Below are 20762 nucleotides of genomic sequence, written 5' to 3' on the forward strand. Positions count from 1 at the left end.
TGTGGGTCAAGACTCAAGACTAGCCTTGTCCCTGATCTGTCGTTTTCGTCTTCCTTCACTAATTAGATATCAATCTATTACATGCTTGTATTTTCCATGGCCATGGTGTAATATTGAATCTATTTTTTTAATATATTAATTATTTATGTCATTCGAAAGTATATAGGCTTGTAATCTTGCAATATAAGTATATAACAAATGAATTAAGTTGACCAGCCACAGTAAAACCACCATTGAATGGTTAGCATCAAATCTATCCTTTTAATCTTTTTTTTTTTATCATTTGAACAAAAAAATTAGACTCGAATGTAATTACTTTGGTTGATCAACTTAATTAATCTACAAAAACTCTATTTGTTCTACGTCAGTACGCCACCATTCAAAATCTATGATAGTAATCTTGTTCCTTAAGAATATTAATATTTCAGTAATATATAATAACATTTATTTTAACAAGGATGACTGAATCTTAATATGAAGATATTAACTTTACTCGGTATCAAACGAACAAAAATAAAGGGAAAAAGCATGAAAAAGATGAAACCTGTCATTTACAACTTCTAATTTATGTCCCAACTTTTATTTTTATCTATAAAGAAAAAGAAAAACAAAAGAGAGATCTTTCAATTTGTCTCTACATTTTTATCTTCTCTTTTTCTTTTTCCCTAGCGAGTTTCTTCTCGTATCTTTAATAATCAGTCGTTTCGTATATAAATGCTAAACATCTTTTTCAGAAAGAGATTGCCTAAAATGGCGTATATGTTGCATTATTACCCTAAAAACAAATCATCTTTAACGTTACGTTGATGCATGAGATCATCACCAAACCTTTTCAATCATAATCCCACTCATCTCTTCTATATATGCTCTTATCCTTCTCCGATTTGTTGTTTTCATCTCTATCTTTTTTTCCCTTCACTTTCAAATCGGATTAATCCATATATATTATTCTTAGAATTTCTTTTTTTTTTTTTTTTTTTTTTTTTTTTANTTGTCAACAGAAAGAAATCAACTCAAATGAGCCAATTTGTGGGATATTCTTAGAATTTCTTTCGACTAAAAGATTTATTTTTTATATAAAAAAACTAGACTTGTTACATTTCAGAGGAGCTTCTTTACATAACTTCCTTCATGAGTAAATGAGGAAGTCAATGCTTCAATCATGAACGTAAACTAATTTATTGCTTTAGGAGCTTCTTTTTCGTCCAAACATTCTATAGAGCAATAGTGTAAGTCTCGATAACGAATCCAATATGACTACTTTTCAATTTCATACATCGCTTTCCATTGGAATGTTAAAGATTTTGGCATAATTAATCATTTCCTTCATTTGCCGAACAAAATTTACATAACTTCCTTTTAAAGAACTCATTATGTGGTTATAATTTGTACCACTCATAACTTTGTATGAATTTACGTAATTACTTGTGCATCCACTCAGTGAAAGCCTGAGTAATGCAACCAAGTTAAAAGATGACTCCTTCCCTTTAAAAATACTTATCATTTTAGGTCTAATTTCTTAATTTATGTAAGAAAAACTCTAAAATGAGAAATAATGAAAAAGGAAGGGAGTATGATATATATTATTCGGATCGGTAAACGAAAGTAAATGATCATGAACGTCCGTGCATACAATTAGACTACTTTTTAGATAATTAACTTTTATTTAGCAACGAATTATTACCCATGTTATGCTTACGTGTCGATCGAAAAGTGGGTTTCTTATGTGTCGGCGTCGTTATATTATAAAACAGATTAGGAAGTAAAATATTTATTCAAACATAGAAAGATTAATAACAACATAGATTTAATTTATTCAACATATACTTATTCACAAAATAACTAGAAATTTAATATATTCAATAGATCAAAAATTAAAAGAAAACAACTTTAAAGGTTTTTTCTTACAGTTATTTGGTGCACGGTCGATGATTGTGAAATATAGTTGGTGTATAATGGATGCAATGGTTATAAAAAAATAGTGTGGAAAATATTTTATTCAAGTATGCTACTTTGAGAGTCTTTTGCGTGTGCACCTAGAGCCAAAGATCATTAATCAAGTTGAAGCTAATCGAGAGATTGAGGAACTTAATGAATCCCTTATGAACATGATTTAAACCTTGTTCGTTTTACTCAGGAATTCCTAATACCAACTTTGAGCAAGTGGTTCGGAGTTTAGCTATGATTAATTATGTTAGCCTAGCTGAATCACGTCAGTGAATAGGCTAGAAAACTTAGATGTCAAAGTTTCTCACTATATATCCTTAGCACAGCACACAAGTATATCTCTACAACACTAGAGAGCATTTTCCTTAAGATTTTATTTAGTCCCATTTGCGGTCACATTCAATTCCCTCAAAACACGGAAGCATCAAGCATCTATATTATTTGTTCTTTCCACATACCCTTAGGACTTAGCATGGTTTATGACTATCTTACGTTAGAAACCACCATTACTTAGGCTTAGCTCATTGTAGACATCGATCAAGTTATAGTGATCGGTACAGTTCTCTTGAGGGGTTAACTATGGCTTCTCTCATGAGGAGGTTCAAGTCCGGGCATATGATCAAGCTAATCTTTATAGGGTTGTATATAGGAGTATCTCGAGAAATGTTTCAGATTAGTTCCATTGCTCATTTTATTTATAAAACTGAATAAAATAACACACGTGGCAAGACTGATAATGACAAGAAATAAAAGTAAGAAAGGTGGTGGTGTGGGAATCAGATTCGATGTCAACTAATTGAAAGAGAGTACTACGCAGCTTTTTCTTCACTCTTTATAATTTGTGTGGTAAAGCTTTTACCCATTTGCCATACATTCACAAAGTATTCGAGTTTAAACTTATTCAAACATTTAATTTGAATAGGCACAATGTTGAAAAATGGATGAACAGTACTATTAATAGGTTTAATTTTTTCTTCCTTTAAACTTCCATTTTATCAAATCAAATCATTACATAAATCATGACTCATGAGTAATTAAGGTTGTTGCTTTGCCAAAAGATCAGCTATTATTACATAATACATACTATAAGTTTTAGGTTGTTGAAAATATATATACATAAATTAACGGGCTGTTATTGGAAAGGTAAATTCTAAATCTATATGAAATTGTAAATTTTAAAAATCAAAACACATAGATTTTGAAATAACATGTTTTATCATTGGATTTGAATCTTTCTATTTTACACTTTCATTAAATGAATAACATGAGATTTTAACAAATATTTGTAAATTATAAATATTTGTAAATCATAGAACCAATAACACATAATTTTGATAAGTATTTTAAAGTCAATGATTAAATTAACACATGACTTTTGGTTGGATTTCCAAATCCATTAAAATCATAAAACCAATAACCCCTTCTAAATCATAAATAAAAATGTGGGGGTTGTGGTGCATTGGTGGATATAAATATAATTTCCCGTTTATTTTCTTTTAGAGTTTTAATTTAAATAAGTCGTTGCATTATGAGATAGTTTAATTATAAGCACCAGTTTTCTCCCCACATGGGAGCTACCGGTGTTGGTACCGCAACCGTCCACTTCTGGAATTGGACCAAGGCCCAACTCCTCAAGATCATGGGCTGGAGACGCAAGCGGAATTGGCCCATCAAGCGTTAATCGGGAAGAATGGAGCGAGGTGAGGAGCGATACAGATCATTCCGGAGCTCGGAAGACGGTCAAAGATTCCTCTAATCAATTGTATTAAATAACGCGAAATGTGCGGGATTTAATGAGAGAAAATTAATAGTAGTCGGGTAGTATAAGTACGAATGGAGGGGTGATTGTAAAGGGGGTTGAAAAAACAAACAACTTTTACTTGGCAATAACATATTACTTCACTTCGCAATTGCATTCTTTACTCTATTATTTAGTTCGGAACTAGGATAGTGGAAAGCACCCCCGCCCAGTAACTCTCCGGAAATAGAAGAGTGAATTTCAGTTCTCACAACCTGTACTCCCATTTTTGGAAAAATCTCCACCAATGATAAAACGCCTTCGCGCGGATCACAAAATTGTACTTCATGTGTGTGTAATCCAAGATCATTATATAAATGATACATCTATCTTTGTATCTTCTTGTTCTTGAGGCATTCAACTACACCAACTCTTATTCATACAAAGTGTTAGGGGTGGATCCCCCTCCTAACAAAAAGCCTGGTCCAAAGAAAATTTTCTGAGGCCCAATTAAACACTTAAAAGGAGAGATGGGTATTTTGGTCCTTTCGAATGACAAACCGATACGATTTTCTATAAATATAAGCGTACGACGCTTAGGAAAGGGATTGGAAAAAAAGGAGGAGCTAAACACTGCAGAAAACACGAGTAATTAACTAAGCATCTCGTCCAAAACATAGCTCGTCCTTCACCTTACTTTCTCATTACTCTAGCTCGTCTAGCTCACTTTGTAGCTCGTCATCTTTGTGCCCAGACACCTGTTAATAAAGATTATTTCGACTCTCAGTTTGCTAACTAAACATTTTAATTGTGAGTGATATCCACATCAACACAAAGATAAATGTATAGTTTAGGATCAAGATATGTATACAGTTTATATAATAATCTATTTAACATACGTAGCTGTTTCTTGACATTATAGAGGCTCGAGACTAAATTTTTTACTTGTGTTATGGAATCGAACCGTTTATTATGCAATAGGTTTAAGTTTAGACCACTATTTATAAATCAAAAATTCAAAAAACAAATCGAACTGTAAATAGGTATTAGATAAAGGGCCTTTTAATGGGCCTAATAAGCCCAAATTATAGGAAGCACCGATACATTCCACGTTGGAAACATTGTCACGTGTACTCCTATTATTGGAGAAAATCTCCACCATATGAAAAGACACTCACGCGCTTCTTCGTCGTTCCAATTTTATTTTTAAAAAGATAATTCGTAAAATTAAAATTAAAATAAATAAAAATTAAAAAAAAATCTCTCTATCTTCTTCTCCTCTCATTCCTCGTCTCTCAAGCCACCTCCTCCTCCAATGGCGAGAGTTCTAGTCTCGTCTCCGTCTTCGTTCTTCGGTTCGCCGTTGATTAAACCGTCATCATCTTTTCGCTACGGTGGAAGTAACGCCGGAGGAGGAAGCGTTCAATTTCTACCATACCGGAGTAGTAATAATAAGCTCCTCACTACTTCAACTACCGTACGATTCAGCTTAAACGAGATTCCTCCTCTCCATGGATTAGATTCATCTGTAGACATCGGAGCGATTCTCACCAGAGCTGAGTCTTTTCTCTATACAATTGCCGACGCCGCCGTGGTTGGTGCTGATTCCGTCGTATCTACTGATCCCACCGCCGTGCAGAAGAGTGGTGGTTGGTTTGGTTTTATCTCCGATGGTATGGAATTGGTGCTTAAGGTGAGTTTTTAAGATTGCTCAATTCCGATCTCTGTGCGTTTAGAATTAAGCAAATGTTTCTGGAATTGTCTTTGTAGCTTTAAACTTTTGTGTTTTGGATATTTTTAGATTTTGAAGGATGGACTCACAGCAGTTCATGTGCCTTACGCTTATGGATTTGCGATTATCTTGCTTACGCTTATCGTCAAAGCTGCGACGTATCCTTTGACAAAGCAACAGGTGAGTGAGTGAGAGAGTCTAGTAGAATTTTGCAGCTCGTCTTGTCACTTTGATTCAGTTTTTGACATATTGAAATGAGAATTTGAGAGCATTGTTTGATGGATTTTGGAATCTTTGACTTAAGGTTGAATCAACACTCGCGATGCAAAATCTTCAACCCAAGATTAAAGCGATTCAACAACGTTACGCAGGCAATCAGGTGAAGTTCTTTCTTTGGCTAGAATCTGAGTTACTACTTGTTGATGATTGAGTCTGACTGTTTTTGTTCTGTTTATTTTTGGGATATGTAGGAGAGAATACAACTAGAGACATCACGCTTGTATAAACAAGCTGGTGTTAATCCATTGGCAGGTACTTCTCTAGAAGTTATGAGTTTTGTATCCCAGTTTTTGCTTCCTCAATTGTGCTGATTCTTGTTGTTTTGGTGTTAGGTTGCTTACCAACTCTAGCAACCATACCAGTTTGGATTGGTTTATACCAAGCTCTCTCCAACGTGGCTAACGAGGTACATGATATTACCTTATGTCTCTTTATAAACAACTATAAACCAGATAAGTTAGTTAGTTGGTAACATTGTTTTACTTTTTATTAATCTGTGCTTGAATTTTTGTTCTTACAGGGGCTTTTCACAGAAGGCTTCTTTTGGATTCCGTCTCTGGGTGGACCAACAAGTATAGCTGCTCGACAGAGTGGATCCGGCGTATCGTGGCTTTTTCCGTTTGTGGTAATGGAAGAAAAAAAAAACTGTTAACTTACGTGAATATATTTTCTCTTGTGATACTTATCTTATTGCTAAACTCTAACTTTCATGCAACTGAATCTTTGCTGTGCAATGAACCTTTTATCATATTGGTGTCTGATATTGTCCGGTGGTGCAGGACGGGCATCCACCATTGGGATGGTACGACACTGCAGCTTATCTTGTTCTACCTGTTCTCCTTATTGTCTCCCAGTATGTGTCAATGGAGATTATGAAGCCTCCTCAAGTGAGAAATAACACGAGCTTCTTTCCTTTTCCTATAACTAAAGCACTTTGGTATGATTGTTCTGAAACCGAATTTCTTTCCCTCAGACAGATGATCCTGCCCAGAAGAATACGCTTCTTGTTTTCAAGTTTCTTCCTCTCATGATCGGTTACTTTGCATTGTCTGTTCCATCAGGATTATCTATCTACTGGTTGGTTTCTCTCACCTTGAAACACTCATCTACCCATTTTATCTAGGTTAATCATCCTCAAAATGTATATAAGATGGGTTAAAAATTCCACAAATAAGAAGCTTGTTTGGATTAAGGAACTATCTAGTGTGACTATATTATGCAACAACAATATGATTCTATATGTGTGCATTGGTAGGATCAAGGTCTTTTTTTATTCTTGTTATTACTGCTGTTGCTTATGTTAAACCATCCTATGGTTTTAGGTTCACAAATAATGTACTCAGCACCGCCCAACAAGTATATCTGCGTAAACTAGGTGGTGCAAAGCCCAATATGGATGAAAACGCAAGCAAAATAATAAGTGCGGGACGGGCAAAGAGATCTATTGCGCAGCCTGACGATGCTGGCGAAAGGTAAGTAAATCCTGTTTTCTACTGGAGAATTTTATCTCCCATATCAAATGTTTTGCTTACAAGTTTTTCAATTTACCGACAAATGTATTGTGGAGTACAACAGATTTAGACAATTAAAGGAGCAAGAGAAGCGCAGCAAGAAGAACAAGGCAGTCGCGAAAGACACAGTTGAATTGGTAGATAATCAGTCTGAATCAGAAGAAGGATCGGATGATGAGGAAGAAGAGGCTCGTGAAGGAGCGTTAGCTTCGAGCACAACAAGCAAGCCGCTTCCTGACGTTGTCCAACGAAGAAGCAAAAGATCGAAAAGGAAACGCACTGTATAGAACCAAAAACAAACAAAATTGCTAGCAATGAAAAAGAAAGAGAGAGAAGAGATTTAAATGTTGTACTTTAGTCTGATCTTTTGCACACACAAAGTCCGGCAATATCTAAAATTAGGGCACAAAAAGATCATTCTAAAGTTACATGCAGTAGTAGTTGATCAAAAGTAAATTGATTGTATTTCTGTGATTCTCTTTTTTACAAAATGTATTAACGTAAATGTGTGTATTACTATGACATTCAACATGTCCACTTCAAATTTTGTTAGCCCTTTGTTGTAAACTCGTACCATATCGTTTGTGAATTTTCATGGATGTTACAGTTTATACAATTTTTATAGAAGAACTCCTAAATCATCTTCAAAACACAGTAAACTTTTGAATGTGTGTAACGAATAACGATTAGTTACTTTAGTAATCTAAGCTTCGTTTAAACTACTTGGGAAATGGAATCCAAGTTGTAGTTACTAGTTAGTGCTACTTTGTTTAATAAACTGAGCATTCAATTCCCAATGTATAATAAAACAACAATTACATCCTGATAAAGATACATTTGCCTCTTTGGATTGGGCATGGATTAGATAAAATAGAGAGAGGTAACATTAGGGATTGGGCTAATGAGGCCCGAGAAAGGGCAGCACGGTTTCCAAATTCTCGAAGTTGCCTAAGCAGACAAAAACACTCTTATTTTGTTGTTCTTGTCATTTGTCGTCTTTATGTGGTTGTCAAAGAACCCTTATACACTAATCTGAACGAATATAACATGTCAGTCTAGCCTTATTACACTAATATCTAGAGAAACTTGTCATGTTGTTACGGTCATGAGTCATAAAGCGTCAAATGTTAACAAATTTAGAGAACTTGATAGACCTTAATAGAAGAAGTTTTTTAAAAATAACACTTTTATAGATGGCTACACACAATTTATGTATGTTTACTCATAATAAATAACTTGTAAACATGATATATGAGAAGTTGTGAACGTTGATATAAAAATTACCTTTGGTGTTTACATGGTTACTATCATAGTAAAAAGCAAACTTGTTGGAACCAGCTAAGCATATTTTTAAAAATGTCATTTTCCAACCATCCAATATAGTGATAATTTACCTAAGAAAGACCTTAGGATTAATCTTCCAATGAAGGAAAACAAATTAAAGGCTTCACTAAAGTCACAAACCGATTGCAAATATGCCATCATTATATACTTCAAAGAGGTTTGAAACTTTTTGACTCATAGAATCCAATATTCATGACTTTATAAACTCACATTAAAGCCCTCCATATCCTTAAACCACATGCTAAAATCATTGCCTAACTACCACAAACATCATGCATATCAGTTAAAACCACAAAAGGGTACTTTAGTCATTCCAAATACCACAAAAATCATGCATATCAAAAAACTAATTAAGCTTATATATACACACACGTCGCATTGCCAAAAGCAAAAACACAATGGCTAAAACCTCTCTTCCTCTCGCCGCCTCTTTCCTCCTCCTCATCTCCTTCTCCTCCGCCGCAGACACCGGCCGTCTCTTCCTCACCGTCGTCAACAACTGTCCCTTCACCGTCTGGCCAGCCATTCAACCTAACGCCGGCCACCCCGTCCTAGAAAAAGGTGGCTTCGCTCTCCCAACCTTCACTCACCGTTCCTTCTCCGCCCCAACCACACACTGGTCCGGTCGCATCTGGGCCAGAACCGGTTGCGCCCACTACAATGGCAAGTTCTCCTGTATCACCGGAGACTGCGGAAACCGCCTCGAATGCAACGGTCTCGGCGGTGCAACACCAGCTTCTCTCGCTCAGTTCGACCTCCACCACGGTGGACACAAAGACTTCTCCTCGTACGGTGTCTCTCTCGTCGACGGCTACAACGTTCCTATGACTGTGACTCCTCACGAAGGACATGGTGTCTGTCCCGTCGTTGGCTGTCGTGAAGATCTTCTGAAAACGTGTCCGGGTCATCTTCAGGTCCGGTCGCACGCTGGACACGTGGTTGCTTGTAAGAGTGGGTGTGAGGCTTTCCATTCAGACGAGCTGTGTTGTCAAGGTCATTACAATAGTCCTAACACGTGTAAAGCTTCGAGCCATTCGTTGTTCTTCAAGCATGCGTGTCCTTCGACTTTCACATTTGCTCATGATAGTCCTTCGCTTATGCATGACTGTTCATCTCCTAGAGAGCTCAAAGTCATCTTCTGCCACTAATTATGTGTCTCTACTTTGTGATGTTGTTCCGATCTATCTTCCCTTCGTTTGGTTTACTTTGGTTCTGATTGGTTTAGTTTGCGATTTCCCGGTTCAGATATGTAGTCCCAACTATGAAATTAAGTATTATTATCTTGAAATTGCTTTCTCTTTATTTCTGTTTTAAGTTTGGTTCACTGTTAAACACTTAAAACATTCACATAATAGAATGGTAACATTTTAAAAAATTTGGTTGAAGAATAAACCATTTTGAAAAGGATGATATTATTGATATTAGAGAAAGAGTACATTGTTTTATTCGAGACATGCAGGTTAACGCAGTGTCTTGTTCTTTCACATTTTTATCTTTTTGTGTTTGTCGGTAGATATTTTATTTCACCAGTTTCCACATTTTCAAAAATATATAATTGAAATGTAAATAAAATTTCTCACCGTTGTATTATTTGTTAAACAAATTATACAAGTACTATTTCGGTTGTAAAAAAACAGAAATCTGAACTGTACAGTGGCTATTTTGTATTTGGAGAAGAAAAAAACGATAAAGAACGAATTATTTGATGTACATTATATAATCACAAGAGGACTTTAGGCATGAAAATGAAACAAACGAAAAAGCTGCATTCTCACGTGAAAGATTCTCGTTTCCGTTTTGTGCGTGAGAGAGATTTTACACTTCTTTTGTAAAAGTTGGATATCCTGAGATAAATCCAAATTATTATCTCCCAAAACAAAAAAAGATCCTTTTCAAAAAGAAAAAGAAATTAAAGAAGCATTATTAGTGTTAGGACGTCAACAAGTGTACGCTCAATCAATTTATAAAAAGATGATACTACTAGATTTTACATAAATTGGTTCAAAATTTATATACTCTCACCTCTCTCTAATTAACCAAAAAAATATATATATGTAAAAATATTACTTAATAAACAGTTATTGTACTGATTGAGCTGCCATTTACTAAGTCATTAAGAGTTTCATTCTTACCACAAATTGTAGGATGAAGCAGTAATTAACTTGTTAACAGAAACAACTAGTAACATTTTTTTGAAAGTAGTGATTTTAGGTTGATTGTACCAGAAGCAGAAGAAAAACGCCAGCTTTTCCAAAATATTTCTAATGCTTGTTTTAAAAAATTGAACATTGTAATTTTAGAAAAATAATAGCCCTTTTGTTTTTTTGTCATTGCATCAGAAATGTTTATTTCTTGTTTTTGCATTAACAAATTATAATTGGTAAAAAAGAAATTAAAAAAAATTGACACTATTTTTTTATGTTGCTAGATGCTGAAACGACTCGAACCGTTTTTTTATAATAATAATAATAATAATAATAATAAATACTCTACAATTAGTGGTTCCATACCCACTAGCCACCTAGCCACAAACACATACAACAACGGATAACAATACCAATAAATAACCAATAATAAATAAACAGTATTAAACCATAAACAATATTCAATATACAAACAACAGGAAACATAGAACCAGCAACCTAGCAATGTTCTAATGACATAACTCTAGCAACCTAGCAATGCCAGACAACAACCAATCGAGTCCTTAAAACATCCTCCTCTTTCATTCCCTTGATTCCACGATCACACTTTGCTTTTACCTGCACCACAAACACAAATTGAGATGCATGAGTATTTGATAAACACTTAGTGAGGCAATCATCCCATCTACTGGGCTATACACATAAGCAACTGAGATACCAATGATCCAAACAATCAACAAACAAACATACAAACCAGGAAAACAAACATCGTCTCGCTGGAAGGGAGGTGTCGACCGACACCAGCCAAGTGTCGACCAACACTGGCTCTTGATGTCGACCGACACTACCCCACAGTGTCGATCGATGCTGCTTCACTGGTGTCGACCGACACTGACTCTGCAATCGCGAACCGCTCGAAGCCGAGAGTTGCATCTCGCTTCCAATCATCACCAAATCGTCCAATACTCAAACCCAAAGCCTTATACATCCGTAGGAACCTGTAGCAACCATTCCCATCAAGAAATACACAAAACAACAGCAAACAAGAAAGAACAAAGGAATTTCAGGCTTAGATCAGCCATGGTCATGCACTCACCTCTTTGCAGGAAGTTTCTGACCAACCACGACGAATCCAACCTTCCTAGCAAGCCTCTAACACGTCTCTAGCCCTCAATCTTTACTCCCACAACAAGATCTCTCCCAAAAAGCCTTGAAATCTCCCAAAACCTCAAGAACAAAGTTTCTCTAGTTTTCTCTCTGTCACAAACGGCGTAACAACAACAAAAACACGACCTAAGTCGTTCTCCCACTTAAATAGTCCGGTTCTATGGTTTTCCTTAAACCAAACCGACCCAAATCGACGATTAAATCGAACTGGTCAAACCAGAAATAACTGGTGTTGACCGACACCCCCTTGGTGTCGATCGACACCCATCCCCAAAACGCAGAGTTTTGGTTCACGGATGTACAAATGCCTAGATCCATAATTAAACTTATCTCTAGCAAATTACCCTCATATTATTTACTAGGCCTGGGACTTCGGTTATTTCGGTGAATTCGGTTCGGTTATTTTGGTTTTTCGGTTTTTTTGAGTTTTGAAAATCTTACCGAATTGAACCGAAATATATTTCGGTTTCTCGGTTAATTCGGTTTTAAAATTTCAAAACCGAAATTAACCGAAATTTGATTAAAAACATGAAAAAATCGAATTTTTCGGTTATTTAGAGATAATTTCGGGTTTTTCGGTTTTATTTCAAATATTTCGGTTTTTTCGGTTTTGGTTATTTCGGTTATTTTAGGGTAAATTCGGTTATTTTAGGGTAAATTTCGGTTTTATTAGTTTTTTTCCTAAAAAACTTTAAAAAAATTTTTAAAAAAAAAAAAAAAATCGGTTAACCGAAAAACGAACCGAAATAACCGAAATATTTTGTTTTTTTTGGAAACAAAAAATTGTACCGATCGGTTCAGCCGCCATAACCGAAACCGAACCGAACACCAAAAATATCGGTTCGGTTCGGTTCGGTTATTTCGATTCGGTTTAAAATCCCAGGGCTATTATTTACACTGGTAAAATAGTTAAATGTATTCAGTAATCACTAATCAGTTAAACTTGGTTTTAGTTTTGACTTTTTAGTATCAATTGGGCTCCCGACTTCATGTTGGTCAAAGAAGTCTGTGGGCTTAGGCCTATGGCATCTATGGATAAGGCCAATGAAAGAGCAATGCGTGAGCAGTGACATTCTTGTTTAATATGATGAGTGTCGTCCGTTGCAACAACAAAAATAGACAGCTAACACATCAGAAGTGTTAGGTATTGTCATATCTCTGTCCTTTTCAAATAGTATTTTTGTAGAGGCACACTACTGGAGTAACTTATCTACATAAATATTTCTACTTACCAAACATTTCTGTAACCCGTTACCACTAGAAGACTAATGAAAATTTCCATTTTATTTTAAAGCTGATAAAATATATTCATTCGAGACACACAAACACATGTTTCACCAGCTTGTGCTTAGGGTCGGCCGGCTCTGTGCTTTGGTAAATAGTAAGCGTTGGATAATCAAGAAAGAGAAAAGATCTATAATTGGCTAATTCTCATTAAGTCTGCACAACATCAAAAGTACAATATATCTCTTTTTATAAAAGACGAAGTTACAATATTGTTTTCCAAATCAATGCCACAAACTCATGTGAACAGTGAAACTATAAAACCAGCCACTTTCATGGATAAAAAAGAGAACATTTGAATAAATTTTTCTAATAAAACGAGAATCATAACTTTTTCTTTTTCACAAGTTGCCTGCAGAGCAAAGCATGAATTTTTAGATATACATGGGGGCATCGATTTAACATTTTTAACTAGTAGGTCAAACTGCTTTAAAAGCATGAAGCTTTTTTACGTCTCAAACTCTTCTGTCCCATTTTAAACTAGTACTATAAAAAAGTGTCTCCTCGTTTCTCATTTAGATGTACAAGTACAATATATTTAGGTAGCTGTTGTCCATGTAGGAAGTTTTGTTTAGTTTGTTCGCACAACTGGTCTAATTGCTTCGTTAGGTGTGTTTCTAGTCAAATTGCAAAAGAAAGTTAAAGCTTTAGATTAAAACTTAATTTCTAATGTTTACGTGTATGTTTTTTCTTATATATATTATTACAAAGGCGTCTTAGTTTTTTTTTTTTTTTTTTTTTTTTTTTTTTTTTTTTTTTTTTTTTTTTTTTTNTGTAAATTGGGAATTCAATCTTTACCAAACCTGAAAAGATATTTTTTCAGATCAGATTATTCTTCTCCAAAAAATTTAAAGTAATCCGTTAAAACGTACGTCTCCTACCATATCCATAATCGCCCAATAGTAATTAAACTATACTTATTTTTACCTTTACCTATATTGTTTAAACCCGTAACCTAGTTGCATGAAAATTTTAAATTTGGTTGGAAGTGTGATTTTTGTTTTAGAACTAGAAACGACATCGAAATCTTTTTGGAAACACAGAGAAACGAAGCATGGAAAAAAAATATTTTAAAAACGCGACAAAAGCTTGTGTTTTTTTTTATATTTTAAAAGCATAATTAGACCGTAAATTTTCAATTTTGTGTTATAATAAACATAGGAAATGCGAAGTTATTTTAGGTGTTCTCATTTCTAATTAAACAATAAAATAGGATTATAGTTAACCCTCAAAATATTTAAATCTATAACGAAAACTTTTTCATTATTATTAACTTTCATTCTCATTAAAAAATCACTAACAGTTTCTCCTCTATGAGCATGCAAATTTTAATATTGAATAGAGTCGCATCCAAATTGAAAAGTCATTTAGAGAGATTTGCATATGCTAAGTTCTTGTGGGTAAAAAAAGATTGTTGTTTAATAAAATACCATTAAGAGCATACTAACAAATTAAAAATAGTTGATTGAAAGCATTGAGATCTCTCGAGCAATTAATTGACCTAACAAAACAAAACAAAAAAGAAGAGACTAGAGATTAAAGTGGAAACAAGTGGTGTGTGTTGTGCGGACCGTGAAGTACGTCATACGGTCTTCCTGTTTCCGGATGTCCTAAAAGACGAACGATCGCATGAAATTGGTCCACAAAAACATTTGAGCATCGATCAATTAACAATAATTAATTATGTAGGTCTATTTATTTATTAGGATTCCACTTTAATTTATTTAATACTCCATATATATATTTTTTAAGAGTTTGCGGTGAGACGTAAGCTGACCTTTCGAAGTCGGAATAGATATGGCACTTAGCTGATGCAGGCAATTTGATAGGCTCTCACTAATATCACACAATCAACTAGTAACTTCGCATTATCTTTAGTTTATGATCAGTCTATTTTACTTTTACCTACTCACCTCCTAGTCCTTTAACCTGATAGTTTTTTTCTTACATGTCGACATGTTACCATTTTATTTTGCTTCTAAATTCATTTAAGTTTGTAAAATGCACGTTATGTTATATTATCATTCACATATTAAACCGAGCCATAACACCTTCTGAACTTAAAAAAAAAATGTTTTGTGTTGTTCAGCAAATATGTTGTGTTTTTTACTTTTCTTGTTTCGTTTTCTTTTTTTTTCTTGAGCAAATTTGTTTTCTTTTCTAAAAAATATTTCTCTGCCAAAAAGAAGATTTTCTACTAGTGGATGAGCTGAATTTAAACGTGATTTATTGTGTTCATTGACTACCCCTTTCATTCACCCTTACTTTCTTACATTTGGAATTTGATGGGGTTATTCTTTGTTTTGGGTGTTCACGATTGAGAGCAGTGTTTACCAAATTTCATCCACAGTATATTGTTGTCTTTCAAAAAGACTCATAAATCTTTTTGTGTCGATTCTCCATACGGCAAGCTCTAGTATTCATATAGCTAAAAAGAAATAAATCTTTTTACTCAACAGAAAACAACAACTAAAAAATTGACAACTTATCCAGTGGCGGACCCATGTTAGTGGATAGAGGTGCAGTTGTGACAGACAGCCATCAGTAAAATAGATTACCTTTTTACACTGGTGATGGTCATTAACGTGGCATAGTGGTATGGAATGAACCCACTTCAACATTGAGGTAAATAATACGATGCTCCGTTGAAACATTTGTTGTCTGTTTTGGTACACGGTTCAAATGTTTCCCACCATTGAATACATCTCTGCATGTATGCATTTTTGCATGCAGCTTCCACTATAAGATTGAAATGCTTATAATGTCAATCAACTCACTATATTTTATTTACAGCTGAAAAGAGAAAAACAAATTGAAGCCAGACCACTTCTCAGCTCAGCAACTCAAATCGCAGCTAAACCACTTAAACGCATCAATTGAATGGACAATTAAAAGATAAATTAAATGACTCTATAAATAAAGCAGCGAACGAAATTAAGAGTTCATCACACTAGAAAATTTGTATCATATAGTTACGTTTTTTGCAACAAATTAATGACAAATAATATCTACAAATTGTTACAAATTAGTGACAATATTTAAATTAATAGATATTATAGCTAATTAGTTACTAAGTGTAGTTGTATAATGATAAATAGTAACATACATAATTTGTAGTAAAAATGCTACATATTTTGTGACACAAAATATTGTAACACTATGATACACAATGCTAAATATAGCAAATTCATAGCAGAAATCTTTTGGAAACTAGAACCAACACTTAGAAAAAAATAACATTTCCTTTTATTATATTGTTTGGAGAAAAACAATTTATAAAAAAAAGTTAGACCCGGAAAAAAAAACTTCGCAGATCTCTTCTCCTCTCTATCGTTGATGTCTGATCTACTCTTCCACCTCTCCGCCGCTATGGCTGAACCGCGCTCCCCCACCCTCATACTCCTCGTCCACCTCCTCTGTCTCTCTTTTATTCGACCCAGCTCACCCAAACCCTACATCACTTTCAATCGAATCTACATGCTTCTCTTGCATATAAGACTAGAATTGAAAATTCATTCTCTTCGTGATTTCAACAAGTCTAAATGAATTCAATGTGGCAACGTCTCTCGTTTTGTGTAGCCTCTTTCTCTCTTGCGCTGGTGAATTATATTCGTGAGGTTTTAATCTGATAAGGGGTTAATTTAGGGTTTATAAGTTTCGGGTTTGAATTTGGAGTTGTTTAATCTTTCTTTTTTTGAATTTTGCTGGATTTGTGAATTTCTTTATGGGGTTTGGATTATGTTTGAACTATTATTCTGCTTATATTTCATTTTGTATTTTGTTTAATCGCTCACAAATTTAGCTTATAGATGACTTAATTATATGTTAGTTAGCATATCTTTTGATTTTGTTTCTCCGTCTCGGGTGAATTAGGAATAGAGACATCAATTAGGAATAGGTTTATTTTTGTCATTCTGTTTTAAGATTTTGTGTTTTGCTATTTTTGAGAGGTTGACTTTTGGTTTGTTTGTCTTCTCGATTTCCTATCCCTTTTATCTCGATCTCCAATCTCATATTGAAATTGTTATCAAATTATGTGTTTCGGATGAGATGAATTCCAAAGCGCTTTTTTGATTCTTAGAATTTGAGCAGACAATAACTGATAATCTGAATTCATTGGATGTTGGAACAAAACATTCATAATTGGTCTTTGTTGCAAATAGTGTATTCGATTTTAACGAGAAAAAGTAAATTAAACATTCATTTTTGGTCTTTGTTAAACTTTTCTTAAATTGGCAAGTAAGAAAAATTTGCAGGTCTGCTAAAGCTTTGTAGTTTAGCTGTGCTTGTTTGTTTTTAGCTGCTAAAGTTGAAGAGATATCCGTTTCTCTCTCAGGAACCACGGGAAGAGTCTAAGCCTCTCTCACATGCGTTAAGAGAAGACAGAACATCCTAGGTGCGTTTATGAGCAGTTCCACTGTCCTAAAAGCTGGAATCAATCACAAAGTTATTAATTTTATAGTCTCTTATTTGTAACTTTATAATCAAACTGGTGTGTCGTTTCCTCTTCTAAACACACTAGTTTGAATTTCATTCAACCTATGAATTTTGTGAATGATGTAACCTAAACACAATAACGATATTGCTCCCCCATGTAAGTGTTTTCTACAACTCTCTATTCTTTCCATGTATATATATTTTTGTTGTTGTTTCCTCATCTGTGTTGTTTAACTGTGTTCTTACAAATGTTTTTGGGTCTAGGAAGTTGGTACTTTTGGGACTGTAAGTCATCCTTAAGTATTGTGGTGAGACTGAGTTTCTCGATAAACTGGAGATGGTGAGTATTGGCTGCAAGAAAGGTAACTAACTTCTCTCAATGCGGTCTGATGTTCTTGATGTTTACTTGTTTGGTTGTTGGTTAAATTTCTGGTGATATTGTTCTTATACTAGAGGCTAAAGTTTTAAAAAATTCTGCAGGTCAAGTTCAGTTTATTTCAGTTTTCAGTGGATGATATTCACAGGCAATTCAAGTGCTCATGGTAGAGTTGGTGCCACCGCTGCCGACTGCTGCTTCAATCCTTGAGTACTTGACTGCAGAGGTTCTTGAGTTAGCTGGAAACGCTAGCAAAGATCTGAAAGTGAAGAGTATAACTCCATGGCATTTGCAGTTGGCCATCAGAGGAATGTGGGAATGAAAAGAATGATAAGTTTAGGACATGATTTTGTGTTTTATTTATGACTTGGTTTGATGGTTACATGTTCTCTTCTAGAGTTCATGTTTGTAATGTGTTCACTTTGTATGATTTTCTTTAATGGAAAAGAATTTGTAATTTATGATTTTTTTTTGTTGGCTTTAGATCTTTCGAAATCTATCAATTGATTATTGTTATAATAGGTGTACAATTTGACAGAATAAATGTAAAAAGTTTATGACAAGTAACTGTGTAACTTGTTGTGAGTCTATTAGTCACCAAAATTTTTTGGCATTTTGTATATATCACTACTAATATTTATGATGCAAATTGTAACAATTGGTGATAGATAAATATAATAATTAGTAGCAACTTGCGACGTATTAATTTGTATCTAATTTGTGGCAACTTGCGACAATTTGTTATAATGAAGAATTTTGTGATGATAAAATAGTTACAAATTTTTTTTATCTCAAAACTGTAACAAATTTTATTTAGCTACGCAAAACGTGTTATATCTACAGAATTTTTCGTAACTATACAATACAATACTATTATTGTGAACATATTTTGGTTTTGTTAATAATTACTTAAAGTGCAGGTATCTTATCAAGAGGTGTTAGTCTACGAAGGTCCGTTTTCGCATGCACATTTTCATTAAGTATTATGAAAATAAATACTTTAAAAGTTTATTATTCAAAACAGAAACTATTTTTTACAGTTTAGAAAACAAAAATCAAAAACCTTAACACCCAAGGATATAAAATCTTATTGTTAATTAGCAAAATGTCCTACTGGCGTAATTTTTTTTAAGAAGTCCAATTTTCTCAATACATTTTCTTTTAAAGTCTATGATAAACTTAATTACACGTTTTTTTAAAAATAAGTTTTTAACAAAAGTAAAGAGTGCCTACGTTTAGGTGAGTTGTTTGTCTCTCCTGAAGCCTATTTTTTTTAATAACGTTTAGGTGAGTTGTTTGTCTCTCCTGAAGCCTATTGGAAATTTAAGCATTTAATGATGATCGTTAGCAACTTAAATTAGTGACCTTCATTTGAGTGGGGTTGTCACGTAAACGAACATCGTCATAAGCATTTTGAGCACTGTGAGAATTGTCGGTACCATGAACTTTGATTACGCCATCAAATTTAGGACATGATATATATATATATATATATATATATATATATAAATACAACTTTTTATTTGATATATGTAAATGTAAGGATAATAGATAATATTGAATTCTAAAATTTACCGGTAAATATGAATCTCTTACATGTTTACAAATAAAATGCGACTCCAAGCATTACAAATCTACTGACAATGCATTGATTTTTTTTTCCGCCATATTGACAATGCATTGTTAAGAGATTGAAATGAGACCGTCTAGACTCTAAACTCTGATAATCAACAATCTTAAAATAATTGGGTAAAAAAACCCCAAAATAAATTAAGAGAGATGTATAGGATAATATTAGTGCAGATGTATGTTTATTCTGATTTATTATATATTGTTTAAATGATAGAAATAAAGATTATTCAATGTTTGGCTTTAACTAACTAAATGCACTAACCAAATTTCTTAGAAGGATTCGTAACTTCCCACTTGACCCTTCCTCCTTCTCAAGGAACACAGACAAAAAAAAAAGAGAGAGAAAAAATCTTAAGTAAATATCAGTACAATTAGGACCAAGCATAATGTAAGTGGAAATCTAGAAGAAATCCACTTTGTGAATAGAGTAAAGGGTTTCGGAATTTCTAGATATTATAATTTAATGACATCAGCTGCATGTCTATATATTATTCATACGATTTCACTATTTTTAGCAAACCCAGTAGGATATGACTTATCTCAAATAGCAATATAGAGTAACTAAAAAAAAATAGAGTACCTAAATAAATATCTTTAACAAATAAAAAAGTACTCCTCTAGCGAATTATACGTAGAAAATGAACTGTTGGGAACGTTGGTGAACCAAAAATCACTAGATAAGTAGTAAACATAACATTCCATCCAACTTTGATGTTCTTCTATGGTAGTCCTTATTATTCTTTAATTAGAAAAAGAGTTCAATGTTAGGTTGGGTTTCTCCTGGCTTTAGTTTGGGCCGCATGAAATAAAGTTGAAATTAGTTGTTTAGTAGTATATATGGTACAAAAAAGTAATACTAATAAATTAGAGGAGTAAACGTAGGGGATAATGGTGAGATCTAAAGTCTAAAACTTTAACGGAAACGAGAGATTTGGTAGGAGATTTGAAGGCGGCTAAAGCTCTAATTAACATGCACGCGTTTTAGAGAGTGGTCGGCTCTCTTTGCGGTTAATTTTCGCCGCTTTTTAACTCGAAATGTTGTTTTTTTTTTTACTTACTCTAGATATTGAGTCCTGTTTATTCAAATATATCTGTTAAAATAATTTTTTCAAAATGTAAAAGCACAAGTATACAGCCGCCTAAACACAAATCATAAACATTACTCCCTCTT

The 20762-nt window shown here is 33.8% G+C and overlaps 2 protein-coding genes and 1 long non-coding RNA gene across 5 annotated transcripts; all 3 read left to right on the forward strand.

Annotated features, from left to right (window-relative positions):
* Positions 4924-7798, forward strand: LOC104700642 (inner membrane protein ALBINO3, chloroplastic). Its single transcript, XM_010416180.2, has 10 exons — positions 4924-5378; positions 5487-5597; positions 5722-5796; positions 5888-5948; positions 6029-6102; positions 6217-6321; positions 6476-6583; positions 6670-6773; positions 7019-7168; positions 7272-7798. The coding sequence occupies exons 1-10, from the start codon at positions 5001-5003 to the stop codon at positions 7492-7494; spliced, it is 1389 nt and encodes a 462-aa protein (XP_010414482.1). The 5' UTR covers positions 4924-5000; the 3' UTR covers positions 7495-7798.
* Positions 8905-9858, forward strand: LOC104700643 (osmotin-like protein). The gene has a single exon (XM_010416182.2). The coding sequence runs from the start codon at positions 8950-8952 to the stop codon at positions 9697-9699; it is 750 nt and encodes a 249-aa protein (XP_010414484.1). The 5' UTR covers positions 8905-8949; the 3' UTR covers positions 9700-9858.
* LOC104700644 lies at positions 16404-18426 on the forward strand. 3 transcript variants are annotated; one of them, XR_753616.2, is made up of 3 exons: positions 16404-17740; positions 17848-17945; positions 18064-18426. It is a non-coding gene; the product is annotated as an uncharacterized LOC104700644 (long non-coding RNA). The 3 variants fall into 3 exon arrangements; XR_753617.2 differs by having other exon boundaries at positions 17852-17945; XR_753615.2 differs by having other exon boundaries at positions 16405-17945.

The sequence above is a fragment of the Camelina sativa genome, chromosome 7, assembly GCF_000633955.1.
Source record: "Camelina sativa cultivar DH55 chromosome 7, Cs, whole genome shotgun sequence".
NCBI classification, from domain to species: domain Eukaryota; kingdom Viridiplantae; phylum Streptophyta; class Magnoliopsida; order Brassicales; family Brassicaceae; genus Camelina; species Camelina sativa.